This window comes from Phoca vitulina, unplaced genomic scaffold (assembly GCF_004348235.1).
Source record: "Phoca vitulina isolate PV1807 unplaced genomic scaffold, GSC_HSeal_1.0 scaffold5, whole genome shotgun sequence".
In the NCBI taxonomy this organism is placed as follows: Eukaryota; Metazoa; Chordata; class Mammalia; order Carnivora; family Phocidae; genus Phoca; species Phoca vitulina.
The window spans coordinates 55,108,199-55,125,805 of record NW_022589708.1 but is presented as its reverse complement, the minus strand read 5'-3'; the positions used below and the strand labels follow the sequence as shown (position 1 = coordinate 55,125,805).

The 17,607-nt window shown below is 37.1% G+C and overlaps 1 protein-coding gene across 4 annotated transcripts in view; it reads right to left on the bottom strand.

The window, feature by feature from the left end:
• GTF2F2 (general transcription factor IIF subunit 2) overlaps positions 1–17,607 on the bottom strand; it is a 170,355-nt gene that overhangs the window by 39,276 nt on the left and 113,472 nt on the right. For all 4 annotated transcript variants that reach the window (XR_004299226.1, XR_004299227.1, XM_032402985.1 and 1 more), the window contains exons 6-7: positions 13,535–13,634; positions 236–379 (exon numbers count right to left, since the gene is read on the bottom strand). Coding sequence is in view for 2 of the 4 variants with exons in the window: in XM_032402985.1 (XP_032258876.1) it covers positions 236–379; positions 13,535–13,634 (244 nt within the window). In the remaining 2 variants the exon portion in view is untranslated. The remainder of the gene's footprint in view (positions 1–235; positions 380–13,534; positions 13,635–17,607) is intronic.

Below are 17,607 nucleotides of genomic sequence, written 5' to 3'. Positions count from 1 at the left end.
CATCCTCTAAATGAAGGACTTATTTATTTATTTATTTTTTATTATTATGTTATGTTAATCACCATACATTACATCATCAGTTTTTGATGTAGTGTTCCATGATTCATTGTTCGTGTATAACACCCAGTGCTCCATTCAGCACGTGCCCTCTTTAATACCCATCACCGGGCTAACCAATCCCCCCCCAACCCCCTTGAAGGACATATTTAAAGGATCAATGTGAGCAAATACATACCACAGGCTGTTTTGTGATGTCCACCAAGTCCTTAAGATTATAATATTGATGTTTCTCAAATGCAGAAAATAGCATGTCTAAAACGTGTTGTTTATCAGCTCGAGCTCGTTTTCCATCTTCTTTCTTTTTCCTTTCATATTCAATCTAGGTGCAAACAGCAAAATAATAAAGGCATCAATCCAACATGCCCACTCTAAAATACAGGCATTCTGTTTTTAGTCACCCCCCCCAAAAAACGATTAATTTCAAGTTGCAAGGCAGCAGATTAAAGAGCAGTCAGTGGGTTCAGAACCTGGGTCTTCACTGCTCCCAGGGCTCCTCAGACCTTGAAGGATCTTGAAGGTATTAACAAGCCTACCCATAAACCACCTTCATTCTTTTCTCAGGCTTTATATATAATGTCTCCATTTGCCCCCAGATAGCTTTTGTTTGCCAAATTAGAACAATTCAGTGTGGCTACTGATTAGGTCATGTTGATCAGAAAGTCCAACTTGCAGTTTCTTTTGTTTTTGATTACCCCAAATACAGTAAAATAGTTTCTCTAACAGATGCAGTTTGGTAGGTGACATCTTTCAAAATTAAGGTTTTTTTGGGACAGGCAGGGAATTAAAAGGAGGGCAGGTTATAAAAAAGGTTCTCTAGGAAGTGCAAAGTTTGAGAAGCACTGGTAAAAGTAAAAGAAGGAGGGCAGTGAGGCATTTTCTCCTCCCGACTCTGTGTGACCTTGAACTTGTTTCTTCTATAACATGGAGCTTACTAATAGAAAAGGGTAAATACATACTCAGTACTCAGGCACAAGCAAACTGTTTTTCCAAAATCCCCATTTTATCTTAAAATTCATGTGAACTCTAAATTCACCTGCATAATACACCTTTATTTGTAATACAAAAATAAGGGGTGCCTGGGTGGCTCAGTCGTTAAGCGTCTGCCTTTGGCTCAGGTCATGATCCCAGGGTCCTGGGATCGAGAGAGACACAGAGAGAGAGGGAACACAAGCAGGGGGAGTAGGAGAGGGAGAGAGAGAAGCAGGCTTCCCGCTGAGCAGGGAGCCTGATGCGGGACTCGATCCCAGGACACTGGGATCATGACCTGAGCCAAAGGCAGACGCTTAACGACTGAGCCACCCAGGCGCCCCAAATAAATAAAATCTTTAAAAAAATAAATAAAATATCTCTCATTCAAATAAAAATGACACTCTAGGAGCAAGTGGTATTTGTCCTGTAGTTTTGTGTACCTCTATGCACCCCAGTTTGAAAGCAGTGGCACTTTTCAAAGAGTGTATAAACCCTCTCCTAGAGATGTGATCCAGAGATTTGACCATTTGAAAAAAAAATTTACTTTTTATTAAGGCAACCTATTGAATGGGAGAAGATATTTGCAAATTATATATCCAATAAGGAGTTAATATCCAAAATATATAAAGAACTTTTACAACTTAACACCAAAAAAACCCCACCCCAATCTGATTAAAAAATAGGAAGGAGACCTGAGTAGACATCATTCCAAAAACACAATGGTCAACACACACAAGAAAAGATGCTCAACATCACTAATCATCAGCAAAATATAAACTAAAACCACAATGAACTATCACCTTATACCTGTCAGAATGGCTAAAATAAAAAAGGCAAGAAATAACAAGTGTTGGCAAGGATGTGGAGAAAAGGGAACTCTCACGCATTGCTGGTGGGAATGTAAATTAGTACACTGTGAAAAACAGCATGGAGGTTCCTCAAAAATTAAAAATAGAAATATCATATGATCCAATAATTCCACTACTGGCTATTTACCCAAAGAAAAGGAAAACACTAAATCAAAAAAATATATGCATCTCTATGCTTATTGCAGCATTATTTACAATAGCCAAGATATGGAAGCAACCTAAGAGTCCATCAATAGACAAATGGTTAAGAAAAATGTGGTGTGTAATGGAATATTATGCAGCCATAAAAAGGATGACATTGTGCCATTTACAACAACACAGATGGACCTAGAAGGCATTACTGCTGAGTGAAATAAATCAGACTAAGACAAATACCATATGATTTCACTCATGTGGAATTTAAAAAACAAATGAGTAAACAAATAAAAAGAATCAGACCTATAAATACAGGAGAGCAAACTGACGGCTGTCAGAGGGGTGAGGAGATGGGCAAAGGGGAGTAGGAGATACAGGCTTCCAGTTACAGAATAAGTCATGGGAATAAAAGGCACAGCATAGGGAACACAGTCAATGATACTGTAATAGCGTTGTATGATGACAGATGGTAGCTACACAAGTGGTGAGCTGAACACAGCATAATGTACAGAGAAAGTGAATCACTATGCTGTACACCTGAAACTAATGTAACATTGTGTGTCAACTACACTAAAATAGAACACTTTTTTAAAAACGCACTCTTCACTGCAAACATGCAACTTACATTCACTCCAGTTGGTTAAGCTTTTAATTTTAAAAGAAACACTTCATTTTGATAAAGCATAAAGTATATTAGAGGAAATACATATAAACCGAAGCAGCCCACCTGGTAAATAAAGCATCAGAAGGCTGGGTGAAAGCTGCCAGAGAACAATCTCCTGTGCATCAAATGGAATTAACTATAATCTAGGGACTAGCTTCAAAAAAAATTAAATGCACTTCAAAACCTAAATTACTGCATAAATTCCAGCCTGATAATTAGGCTTACTCTCTATATTTTAACAATAGAGATTTGTTATAAAAGAGATAAAATTTAGTTTCTATTGATGTTAAAACTAAAAATATATCTTATACATAATCAGAGACTTTCAAATTAGTGGCACAGATAACGGACAATGGTGAGTATCCTTCAATTAAAATTAGGAGATAGGGAGAAAGAACTTAATTGTCTTGATTTTTTGGATATGTGCATCTTGGGAATAAAACTCAAAATCCATTAATCTCAACAGATTAAGCATGGACTGTGTGCTCGGATGCACTAAAATATAGGTGAAATAAGATTGTCTCTTTTGAAAGGCAGCCCTTTCTTAGGGTTCTTATATTAAAATATATAGAGGGGACAAACATTGTAATAGCAGAGCACAGAGCCACCTTTGGACAAGATCATGATGCTGAGAAAGGTGCAAATGCATGACAAAGGGCTGTGTTGTTGGGGAGGAATGTGGGTGGATTCAAGATTCTCTGGGTGGCATGAAAGAAACAACATGGACAGCTCCAGGGGATTTATTAGAGAAATGCAGAGTGACTACAAGAGCTAGAAGCAAGACTGGAGAGGAGAGAGACCAGAGCAACCCATGACCGAGGAGAAAATCCAAGTCTTCCCAATGTGGGGAAGATGGAAAAACAGATGAAAACATGCATTTAAGTACGAAGGCAGAAGTAGAGTGGCTGTCCCAATTCAGTGAGAAAGGAGGCTAAAGAGATAGCAAAGACTCAAAGGGATGGACCTGAGGTCCATTCAAGAATTTTCTCTCTCTAGGGTCAAAAGAAGGATAGAAGTGGGGTGGCCGGCTGGCTCTGTCGGTAGAGTGTGTGACCCTTGACCTTGAGGTCATGAGTTCAGGCCCCATGTTAGGTGTAAAACTTACTTTTTAAAAAAAAAAAGAAAGAAAGAAAAAGAAGAAGGATAGAAGCAAGAGAACATCAGGGAGAAAGTAAGCATGATAGGCCAGGACAAAACCCACAAATCCAAGCAGGAGGGTCTTTGAATTAAATACAGAAATATCATGGAATGCCTTAAGGGATTAATATTTTAAGCCCTGCTTTGCTGACCAATATCTAAAATACGTATTTTCACTGTTTACAATTGTACTTAGTTTGCATTCTGAAACCTCCTTCCACTGTTGCACCTCATTTGAATAGTTTCATGTTTTGTATTAAGATGAACAATCCAGAAAAGGCGACTGCTAAAAAAGAGAGAAAGAGAGAGAGAAGTTTGGACCAGGAGGTAAGTTGTTACAACCCTTTACTCTAGTCAGATGTGGGATAAGAAAAACTTGGATCTGGAAAAATAAAGGGAGCCAGAATCAGATTAAGGAAGGGTGAGGAAAGCCTACAGCCTTCCCACAGGCTTAAGTGGGATGTGGGCCAGAGGCCACAGGTCCTCAAGAAAAATAATACAAAGGAAGTGAGGACCTCACAAAGGTCCAGTGTTAGGCTTTTATACTCTGCATGAAGCCACGGTTGTATGATATTCTGTGTGTCCTCCCGTCCCAGCTTTAATTTATGCTGAGAGAAAGAGGAAGAGTTAAATTCAGGAAACAGTAAAGAAAACTGATGGTATATTCAGCTTCCACCCTTAGTAAACTCTTCCTTGTGTGAAATGCTTGGAGAAGCTAGGAAGATTAATAGGAAAAATGTTTTCGAATACAGATGATCCCCAACTTCCAATGGTTCAATTTAGGATTTTTCAGCTTTATGATGGTGCGAAAGCAATATGCATGCAGTAGAAACCGTAATTTGAGTTTTGAATTTGGATCCTTTCCCGGGCTAGCAATGTGCCGTACGATGCTCTTCCGTGCACGTGGCAGCCAGCTGCAGCTCCCGGACAGCCACGCTGCCACCAAACAACCCGTACACTTAAAACCGTTCTGGTTTACTTTCAGAACAGCACTCAATGCATGTCGTGAGATCTTCAACACTTCATTATGGAATGGGCTTGGTGTTAGATGATTCTGCCCAAATGTAGGCTAATGTAAATGTTCTTACCACATTTCAGGTAGGCTAGTCTAAGCTATGGTGTTTTGGTAGGTTAGGTGTATTAAATGCATTTTTGACTTACGATGTTTTCAATTTTGACTGAAACCCCACCAAAAATTGAGGCAGATCTATAAAGAAATCTGCTGATAAAGCAAGATGGCCCACTTCAGAGAGGGCATACACTCTAATTGGTAGTGGAAAGAAAAGCCTTCCAAGTGTTTGTTATCAAGTTGTCCAACCCGAGAGCCAGATGCCAGATCCAAGAGGGCCTGAATCAAAGGTAAGAATTTAGAATAAGTTGGAAAGGAACTTTGCTTCAATCTCAAAATTACTGTATTCAACACTGGTGCTTTCCTACTTTAAATCTGGGGGAAAGCAGACTAGAAATGTTCTGTGTTAACTGTGTTTGTTGATGGCTCAATTCCTGGGGGCAGTGCAACCTAACTTTACTTTTGATTAGTGGAATAAAAACACTTAAAAGTATAATATGAAAACCCAGGCATATAAAATAATAACAGCAACAACAAAATGGCAATATTATTCCTTATTAGAGAAACTGAAGTACTAGAAATTTAATTCTACACTTATTTAAAAACAAAAGGCAAATGGCAAAATTTGATGTCCTCAGGGCCCATACTGCAGGATAACCTAGACGACTGTTTTAAAACAAAATTTTTTATAGTATAGCATTAGTTAAATCTTTTTTGATAATGTCCAAGGCAGACTCATAATTTAAATTCTGCTCTGTAGTAGCAAGTAGTTCCTTGCTATGGATATATGTATAATTAAAATTATATACACACACATACATGTATATATGCATAACTATTTAAAAATTGTCATTAAATTATCAATGACTAACCTTATACTTAGGAAAAAACTAAGGTCCTGAGGTAGCTTTTCTTTTTAAAACTAAACAGTATAGAAATGGTCATCTTAATATTGTACTTACAATGTTGTACTACTGATAAAATTAATTCTACAAATAAACTACAAATGATATGAACTAGTTTATTAAGGAGAAGATTACAGTGTTGCAATAATGTTAATTCTCTTTTTAGCTCTTTTCCTTTTAGGCATTTTGTTTTGCCCTGGTGCACCAGCATGGTAGGGAAATGATGCTACTCAAAACAGTCACATATCTAACTTTTTAGCAGCCACCACAAAATATTAGTAGGATAGTTACTGGACTAGAAATGGCTATGTGAATTTTAATTATCGCTATTATATCTGCCCCAGTGACCACAGATCAACTGCATAATCAGCTGCACAGAAATAATTGTCAATTCACAAAGGACTTTAAATTTAGTCTCCACTTAAAAATTTTACAATCCAAAAAAATCTATCATACGCAATAATTTTTCTTTCACAACAGAAAACAAATTATTCAGGACTAAGATGCAACTAAATGTTGAAATCCATTGTGGTGTGGTATAGAGATACTCAACCATCATTACCGAAAACTTAATCATTGACTAAAATTATAAAAGCCACCCACCGCCAATTAAAATATTATATTACAGATGTCTGTAAATTTCTAGATTGTTGTTTGTAGAAATACTTTGATTGCTTTGTCAAGGCAATCCTTGTGGAAGCTTTTAACTTTTGAAAGGAGCATGACAGCCTTGAGTATCATGGTTTGCATTTAAATTCTTACAAAAGATCCTCCTCACCCCTAATGCTTCTATTTCTGCCTAGTGTGTTGTTATATTTTGGGAGGAAATTAATTCTTTAGAGTCACTCAGTTCTTGGTGTGCAAATTCAAATGGACAAAGCACGTAGCATACTTCTACTAATACTAGGCAAATATTGCTGAAAAGCCTTTATGATCTAGTCCTGTAGGCATCTATTATTCACTGATCAAAATTCCAAATTTATACATACATATACTAAAAAACCAAAACCACCACAACAAAAACAAACCCAACAACCTTTGTTCTGAAGACTAACAAAGTTGGTTGCCACACTGGAGGAAACAGTGTGTGCATAAAAATAAATTTTCTTTCAGGGCGCCTGGGTGGCTCAGTTGTTAAGCATCTGCCTTCAGCTCAGGTCATGATCCCAGGGTCCTGGGATCGAGCCCCGCACTGGGCTCCCTGCTCAGCGGGAAGCCTGCTTCTCCCCTTCCCACTCCCCCTGCTTGTGTTCCCTCTCTCGCTGTGTCTCTGTCAAATAAATAAATAAAATCTTAAAAAGAAAAAGAAAACCTCCCTTAAAAAAAATAAAAAATAAATAAATTTTCTTTCTAGTTTCTGGAGATTTACCTCAAGATTTTATATAATCATTCGACTCCCTCCAACAATAATTTTCTAGTTAAGCTCTTCTAATTCTCTATCACTTTCTAACCAAGAGTTCTTGCCAGGAAAAGGAAGGGAAAGAGAAATCTTTTTTAAAGCTAGGGGACAGAAAGGATGATAAAGACAAGAAAATATTAATTCTTTTTAAAAACCTTAGGTTTAGTGGAGACTTCCTGGTCTCCTCTCAGGTATCATTTTTGCCCCTACCCCCAATAAGATGGCAGAGAGAACTATGAAGTTCCCATTTCTGTCAGTGGCTGCATGCTACAATTACCCAGGGAACGTGAAAAATTTTAAGATAGTTGGCCTTCACAGATAAAATCAATCTCTGGGGACACCTGGGTGGCTCAGTTGGTTAAGCGACTGCCTTCAGATCGGGTCATGATCCCAGGGTGCTGGGATCAAGTCCTGCATCATCGGGCTCCTTGCTCATGGGGAGCCTGCTTCTCCCTCTGCCTGTTCTGCCTGTTCTGCCTGCCGCTCTCCCTGCTTGTGTTCTCTGACAAATAAATAAAATCTTAAAAAAATAAAATAAAATAATAAATCAATCCTGGAGGTTATTTTTCTCTTTAAAAAGCTTCCCAGGGGATTCTAGTGTATAGCTAGCACTACCAAACACTATCTAGATAATAGAAGATAGAATTCCTTATGAGTAAAGTCCTAAGAGTGTAGACAACGTCTGAGAATGCTTGTGAAATTTACACATGCTAGATGATGATGTACACAAAGCCAATAAAACCACATACAGAAGTACCTTTACCTGTAATCGGAGATGGAGGGAGTTGGAAGGAATCTTAAACATCAGCTAACTCTATGTATATCAATAGGTAAACTGTAAAAAGGTACTTCTATATTTATATGCACAGATATTTTAAAGCACACACAAACAAGAAATTTAAAGAGATGAAATAAAAATAAAACATTATTTTAAGATTAAGTTTTAATTTGTCAAAATTACAAAATACGTTTTAGTTTTGTTCTCAAAATACAGCAATCTGCTTCACATTCTGGATGCTTAGTTTTTAAGTGAACTGCAAACCGTAGTAGCTTTGTACCAGCAATAGCTAATATGACTTAAGGTCCAACACACACAAAAGGTTAAGGGTCACTATGTCAGTTATCTCCAATAAGCCAAGCCTCCAGGCCTTGGCGGTGGTGGCAGCAGGGGACCTGCAGGCTATATTTCCAAGAGTCCCTTCCTAGCTGGTTTCCAGCTGGGGTTCTGCCAATGGGAGAATGAAAGTAGGAGGAAAGGCGATTTTTTTTCTTTTTGTGTGCATTCTGTACACCTCCGGCAGCAGCAGCTTCCTTATCTCTGGTAACCAATCCCCCTCTCCAGCCCTTCCATTTTGTATTCGTAAAGCATGTGTAACCAATTCCCTACAGTTAATCCCTTTCTGCTTGAAAATCTAGAGTTGTTTTTGTTTCCATGATAGACATTAACTGAATCATCACTAAAGATGGGGGATGACAAGCCACATTTAAAATGAGATTGCTAATTTCCTTTTTGGAAGGGCCAAGAGTACTTGTCACATCAGATTACATCATCACTGCTTCTACCTCACACAATGACTGAAAAAGAGGTCATTTTAGAATAGAAGTGTCAGTTTTTCCACTTTCTTGTTCACATATATTTGCTTTATTAATATATTTACAGTTTCTTTGCAGGAACATTTAAACCATTTGTTCATTTTTTAAGATTGAATTTAGCTAATAATAGGTACTATAATCTATAAACCTCTGAATTTAGCACCAAACCTAAAAAGCTGAAGGCAAATGAAAACGTGAGGTGTTGGAAGTACCAATGTCAATCCATCAGTGCTGCAAAATTTCTACTCTTCTATTGAAAATGGCTGACTAGCATAGGGGCTGCATAAGGGTGCTAGGGTCAATCCACACAGTATTTCTAAAGCTCAATTTCCTTCTTTTATTATGTGAAAAACAAGGTAAATACAAGTTTCAATATTCCCCCCCCCTCACTCAATGGGTCCTCCTGAAAAATCCTACTTTGACAACCCATTATTTCCCAAAGTTTGCTTTTACTACTACAGAGGACAGGGGAAGGGGAATTTAATGTTCAAATGTTTGCAAAATACAGGATTAAACAAATTCCAAGGTCCCTAATTTCAATATATTAAAGTGTCCATTTTGAAGAGGATACAATCAGAATCTACAAGTTTTTTTTTTTTTTTTAAAGATTTCATTTATTTATTTGAGAGAGAGAATGAGAGACAGAGAGCACGAGAGGGAAGAGGGTCAGAGGGAGAAGCAGACCCCCCGCTGAGCAGGGAGCCCGATGTGGGACTCGATCCCGGGACTCCAGGATCCTGACCTGAGCCGAAGGCAGTCGCTTAACCAACTGAGCCACCCAGGCACCCTCTATGAGTTCTTTTAACTCCTTTTTTCAAGAAGACTCTCATAAGATTGGTGTTTGTTTGGTTTTTTAAAGATTTTATTTATTTATTTATTTGTTTGTTTGTTTGTTTGTTTGTTTGAGAAAGAGAGAGAGCGCATGAGCACAACCAGGTGGAGGCAGAGGCATAAGCAGATTCCCCACTGAGCAGGGAACCTGACCTACCCAGGGCTCAATCCCAGGACCCAAGGATTATGACCTGAGCCGAAGGCAGATGTTTAACTGACTGAGCCACCCAGGTGCCCCAAGATTAGTGTTTCAAAACTTACTTTGGTAAATGCTGACCTAGATGAACCAGTAGTTTCAGAAATGTAATGAAGATTTAAGACAGAAGAAAACCATTTACAGAGAAACCTAACAGGTCATATCCTAGAGGTAAGGCAAGAATTTTCAGGGCCAAGCTTTCAAGGAACGAGCATTCTAAAATAAAATGCTAATCATATATTCTGTTTGGTCCAATAAATACTTTCTGAATGGCAAGTATGGTAGGTATTACATCCCAGATAGTCTGTGAACTAAAGAGATAAATTTGAATTTAATGCTTAGAAGAGCTCCATGTACAAAGTGGGAGTTCAAATATTAAGAGATGATTACATATATATTCTACATACAGTTGACCCTTGAACAACACAGGTTTGCACTGTGTGGATTTTTTAAGTTTATTGCCCCAGCGTGTTTTTTTTTCAATAAACACAATACAATACTATAAATGTATTTTCTCTTCCTTGTAGAAGAGAATTATTTTTTAATAACATTTTATTTTCTCTAGCTTATTTTATTGTAAGAATATAGTATATAATGCATATAACATTTAAAATGTGTTAATTGATTGTTTATATTACCAGAAGGGCTTCCAATTAAGTTAAGTTTTTGGGGAGTCAAAAGTTATAACATGGATTTGACTGTGTGTGTGTGTAAGCGGGGGGGCCAGAGACCCAAACCCCCGAACTGTTCAAGGGTCAACTGTATATGTAAATTTATTTATGTGCCATAGGTGGGTGGAAAAGGTTTTGGGGGTAAACGCAAGGTGGGTTCTTTCTGATCAAATGCACGGATATAGTTTTACAAATACATATGCTATTTTCCATGCCCTCTTTCAATTTTTGTAGAAATTTTTTTCCTTACGTTTATCCTAAACATTGTATTCAAAGAACCTCAACTGTTACAATGAAATACCAGGCTTTATATATTTCACCTGGTAAAACTGAAAACATTTCAACATTTAACGACTGAGCCACCCAGGCGCCCCAGATTTAAAATTTTATAGAACGTCTTGATTATGTAACCTCTAAGTCATCCTCATTGAATTATGTTGATGTTTCTCGATCTTTTAATAAATCAAAGCCTCCTTCTGATAAAAATAACAAAAGCTTTATACTCTTTCTATAGTTGATATTATACTATAATAGTGAATATGTTTTTAAAAGCTATGCAGGTGCCTCCATTCATTCTGATACACTCCCATGGTGGAAAAAATTCACAAAACATTCAAATAATGCAATATGATAAATTATAGTCAATCTTTATTTTTATAAACAAAATCTTTTGAAAGATTACTATATGGCTCATTGCTAATAACTCCATTAGTATAATGACTCACTGATGCAATGACAACCTTAACCTGCCACTTAATGTTAAAAAATCTTTAGGGCGCCTGGGTGGCTCAGTTGGTTGGGCGACTGCCTTCGGCTCAGGTCATGATCCTGGAGTCCCGGGGTCAAGTCCCGCATCGGGCTCCCTGCTCGGCGGGGAGTCTGCTTCTCCCTCTGACCCTCTCCCATCTCATGATCTCTCTCTCATTCTCTCTCTCTCAAATAAATAAATAGAATCTTTAAAAAAAAAAAAAAAATCTTTAAAGTGGATGGTACAGCGTTACATCCTAACATGGAGTTCAGAATACAATGTATTCAAACTTGTTTTAGTAGTAAAAAGAAAATATAAAAACATCCTAAAAATATGAGATTTGGAGTTTATCTTCTACATCTGCCAACTGGATATAGTGCGAGGATCACTAAGAATATGACTCTGATACTAGCTAATGCCAGCTTTGCTTGACCCAAGACAGATTTTCCTTTTGCCTCATCAATGGTGGGAGCAGCTCATCATGGCCCGGCACTACCACTCTTTCCTAGCTTTCTTACTTTTCTTATTCCAACAAAAAAGCTTTACTGCCCACTGTAATGATTCGACAATACATACTCACTATGATGATTCCAACAATTCAAAAAGACTTTATAAAGAAGAAAATTAGGATAAAATAATTCTAGCTCCTATCATCCAAAAATACTGTTAAAGTATTTAATCTTAATTTTGGACATTCGTTTCCAATCTTTGCCTGTCTTAAACAACAGAGAGAAATGCTACTGTATATCTACCTTTGGGCCCTTGTCTTTCTGTGATACATTCTTAGATACAAGACTGCTGGGTCAAGGATATATTCTTTATAGTGCTTTCGACACAAATTACTAAACTTCTCTCCAAAAGGTTGTATCTCTTTATAGTTTATGGAAAGTATGGTCTTTCTTGTCCTCACTGTGATAAAGAAGAAGCCAAAAAGGTAGACTTTTATCTTTACCAGAGGCTGTAAAATGAAAGCCTGGCTGGATGCAAATGAACTTTGATTTACTTTATGTAATCCACATAGCATAGCAATTTAAAAAATCTGAATGTTTTTAAGAAGGGGCATGTGCACTCCAGTTCATCATTCACCAGTCCCTTCCATTTTACCTTCTTAAATTTCAGCACTCTGCTCACCAAAGATGCCTGCTTGGCTCTGTAGGCATTTGCTCTCATGTAAAATAACCATAAGAAACTCAAATATCATAAAGTAGTGGCCTGACAAATACTAATCTGTGACACCTAAATCTGGATACTCAAGGCCAGTCTTAAAAAGGGATTATTTCTTCCTAAACATTGTTTCAAGAAGAATATTAAGCAACAAAATAGGACACAAGATATTAACTGTTAATTGTTACTTGACTTAACTCAGGTTTCATTGTATTTTCAGAAAATCATCGCATTTTTCCTTACATTACAGGTATTTCAAGACCCCAAATCCTTAGCCCTTTTAGTATTTCTAATGACCTGCAGCAACGCACCATAGTGGTTAATTAAGAGCATGGCTCCTAAACCAGACTACCTGGGTTCAACAATTGGATTGGTTAATTACTGGCTCTGTGACCTCAAGTAAGCTAACCTCTTGGTGTCCTTATTAGTTACTCCATCTGTAAAATGAGGATGACAGTGGTAGCTACTTCATAGGATACGTATGAAGACTAAATGCATCATATGAAGCACTCAGAACAGTGCCTGGCACATAATATGTATATATGTGTGTATTGTATATTATAATATATATAGTTATATGTAAGATATACTTCAATAAAAATGGTTTAAATACCTATACAGGCAGTCCTCACTTTGCATGGTAATGTGAGACCACAAAAATGCCTGTGAAAGTTGAAACTATGCAAAGCAATCTTAATAATCACTGGGAAAAATCACTATTTTTCCAGGAAAAATTACTATTGTTCCAGACTTATAAAATTTGTCAATACATTAAAAATCCCCAGCTATAAAGGTATGGAAAAATGAAAAAAAGTATTAAAACTAGTATTTATTAAGGACATCATAATTTAAAACATTAAAAACACCGAAAAATGAAGTGTTTTATTTCTTTGAAAAATTTATCAAGAGTAGTTTGAACAGTGGTTGCCTTCTTCTCATTGTTTAACTTAGGATACAGAGTGAACTCTTCTCCACGCTTGGTAAATCATCAGATTCCTTACTTAGTCTAGATAACTCAAGCATTTAATAGCAGGTGTGTGGCTAAGGTCCTTTTAAAACCAAAGAGTCTATGAAACAGAAAAGAATAAAGATATAACAGAGTGAAAAAAGACATGAAGACTTACATTGTACTGATGATTAGCAACAGGTTTATAATTGGTTGTCACAACTTTGTCCAGTTGTTGTGATAACCTTACAGGTTTGGAAGATTCTTCTATTTGCAATCTGAAAAACAGAAGGCATTATTAACAAACTTATTTATTAGAGTGAAACCTGAAGAGTTATTCCTATAATTCTTCTTACTCAATACTTAACATATAAAAAGTAACCTCAAAAGCTCTACCAATCTTAATATAATACTTCAAAAAAACACTGAATGTATATGACTATAATGCAGAAACCATAGCATAAGCTAAACATATAACTATCTCATTATAATTCTATGACTTGTTTCTAATCCTAGCCTACACAGTCAAGTCTTAATTACTAAAACCAATGAAGCTAACCAGCCTTAAATTTCTGGAAAAAAAAATCTGCATGTAAAAATGAATTATCTTAAATTATATGGTATAAACCTAATCAAGTTATTAATTTAAAATTCCATTTGCTTGATAAGAGATAAAGATAAAAATAATATGCTGACACTCAGGTCTAATGGTTTCTGTATTGGACAGCACAGATACAGAACATTTCCATCATCAAATAAACTTCTACTGGACAGCATTGGTATGGAACTATTGCAGACCTCCATCTAAATTAAAATGTAACTCGGGGCGCTTGGGTGGCTCAGTCAGTTAAGCGGCTGCCTTCGGCTCAGGTCATGATCCCGGGGTCCTGGGATCGAGCCCCGCATGGGGCTCCCTGCTCAGCAGGAAGTCTGCTTCTCCCTCTCCCACTCCCCCCTGCTTGTGTTCCCTCTCTCGCTGTCTCTCTCTCTAATAAATAAATAAAATCTTAAAAAAAAAAAAATCAAAATATAACTCAAAATACTACCTCCAGGGAAAAGCCATAAATGTATTACTTTAAATTCTCTTGTTCAATAGAACAGGAACTAAAAATAATTTTCATTTAAAATTCCTTTAAAAAGCCCAACTTGCAGTATAAAAAGTACCTTTTTAAATTTTTTAAAATTTATTCATTTGAGAGAAAGAGAGAAAGCTCCTGTGAGGGCAGGAGCAAGGGGGAAAGGTCACTGGGAGAGGGAGAAGCAGACTCCCTGCTCAGCAGGGAGCCTGAAAGGGGGGGGGTTCGATCCTAGGACCCTGGGGATCATGACCTGAACTGAAGGCAGACACTTAACCGACTGAGTCACCCAGGCGCCCCAAAAGTACCTGTTTTTATAACATTATTATTTTATTCCTTGCATGAAGCTAATTATCTATTTGCTTCTGCCTATTTTTAGGTACGTAACACCAAAATACTCAGATGAATTTAGATATATAGCAACTGCTTTTTTAAATGTAAAAGTTATAAATACTATAGGTTTTGGTTTTACTGTGATCCCCAAATTCAGTATAGTCATTCCTGTGTTGAAACATATTTAAATTCTTCTAATTATTTATAAATCCGTAACATTTCAACATACGATGTTGATTGTAAGTATAAAATGATTATAAGTACTCTGGAAATGTCTTTAGAAACTTACTGTATATGTAACCATATATCATACAGATAATGTTACTTTGCTTTTCATGAGCCAAATAGCCTTTCTGTGAACCACAAAGAAAGTACTAGCAAGAGGTCTTGGGGACATCTTGGGGATGTCCACCCAAAGATGGACTTGGACTTATACTCCTTCAGTGGTCTTTTAACTGTTCTTGGATGAAGCCCAAGCTCCTTCATGACTTCATATCCCTCTGGAATCTAGTCCCTGCTTATCTCTCCAGCTTTATCCACCATTCTCCCACATCTGCTTCGGACTGCAGCTGTGCCATGACCAGATTTTAGTAGAAGCCTCTTGCTGGCAATCATCCAGCAAATGTTTACTGGGTGCCTATCTCTGCCAGGCACCGGGTCAGAGGTTGGGAATGCAGCAATAAAGAAAAGACTTGCTTTAGTGGAAGACAAACATTAAACAAATGCTTATCTGTAACTAATAAACTGCAGAACGAAAAAAGAGCAGGGGGTTGGTATTATGACAACTGACGGCATACTGCTATGAAGTAAACATTAACCCTGGTGTGTGCACTTCAGGATAAGCTGGAGCAGGACTGCCTATGCTTTTAACAGGTGGGGCGAAAAAATCAGGTGGAAATGACTTCTCCAAGCTGAGAAGACATCTCAAGGTGACTAAGAAAGAAACAAGTGAGTGAAGACAGGTGTAGGAATGTTTACAAAGGATTAGAACTAAGCATGTACAACTACAACTCCCTGAGGGGAAAAAAAAATCAAGTGGCAGCCTGTTTCTGAACACCTCTTTGTGTTCTAATCTTAGTCCTATCCCCTATCGGAATCAGTTCTCAGGGATTTGGCCTTCTAAATGGTAATCTATCTGTTATGCTTCCACTAAATTATCTTCCCTGTTTCAATCATCGCACTCCATAATTTGATCTTATGAGACATTCAAGGAGGGAGGCATGTACTAGCTCCTTCCTCCCACATTAAATGATTGTTCCTATTACTTCACAATTTGAAAATTCCTTGGGGTTTCCGTTTGTTTCGGTAAGTGCATTTTTATAAGCGGTAACTTATTCTTGTCATACTCTTACACTTGAATTCATCTGCAGGCACTGCATCCTGATTCAGGTTCAGGTGGCATACTTTCATTTCCTTTCAATTCTAGTGCAACAGCTCTAAAAGCCAATGCTGTCATCCATAGTGTCATGCCATTTTTATCCTCAAAGTAGCTCATCTTTTAAATTTAGAAAGGAAAACACTGAATTAACTTTTTAAAAAATAAAGAGCTCATATAAAAATGTAACCTTTGTATTATGGATTTAAAACATCAACTTCAAGAGTTTTGTTTTAACTAAAAGAGGATACCTTATGATTCAAAACTCAAAAGGTTAATCTTGGGGCTGAAAATTATGACATTTTTAAAGAACTAAATCTTTTTTTTTTTTTTTAAGATTTTATATATTTATTTGATAGAGAGAGCACAAGCAGGGGGAACAGTAGAGGGAGAGGAAGAAGCAGGCCCCCGCTGAGCAAGGAGCCTGAAGCGGGGCTCGATCCCAGGACCCTGGGATCATGACCTGAGCTGAAGGCAGACGCTTAACCATCTGAGCCACCTAGGTGCCCCAAAAGAACTAAATCTTAAAATACTTTAATAAACTTTGAATAGTTTAAAATAGGTTAGCAGGGATCTTAACACAAATAAATTCATTTAACATTATCTCATGAAGTGTCAGAACAATTTGCAACTCCATTTCACCACTGAACAGTGTACTTAATTAAACATCACTTACCTCAACATGCCTTCAAAGTCAAAATAAGGTTTATCTGCGTTTGTGCAAAATAATAAAATTTTGAAATATTTGGTTTGTAAAGCTGAACAGCAAAGTACATATAGAGGTTGTAGGCTGGACTGAGAGCAATCTAAAAGTTTCACTGTCCAGACCATTTAAAAAAAATGGGTCTTAACTTTTTCAGAAAAAATTTTAAATATGGTGTTATTTTCAAGAAACTGTAACACAAAAATCATATCCTGTGATTATTTAGGTGCAGCCAAACACCTAAAAAACACCTAAAAAAAAAAAAAAGGTGTTTTACCTTTGTTTTATAAACCATTAAAAAAAAAAATACTTATGGGATGCCTGGGTGGCTCAGTCGGTTAAGTGTCTGCCTTCAGCTCAGGTCATGATCCCAGGGTCCTGGGGTAGAGTCCCATGTCAGGCTCCAGGCTCAGTGGGGAGCCTGCTTCTCCCTCTCCCACTCCCCCTGCTTGTGCTCTCTTTCTCTTGACAAACAAATAAAATCTTTAAAAAAAATACTTAGTGCTAATTACTATCATCACTTCAGGACAATTTAGACTATACTTCCATCTCAGAAATTACTAGTCTTTCTGGAATTATTGTCTAAAGAGCCAATTTTATCTCTTACTTCTTCCCATCAAAGAAAAAGCTCAAAGGCTACGTGACCTAAGAGCTGAAATACTAACAAAACAGTAACAAATTTATACAGACATTTAAAGAGCACTTACTATGTGCTGGAAACTGTGTTAAAAGTTTTACCTATATTATCTCAATCTCACTTTTTC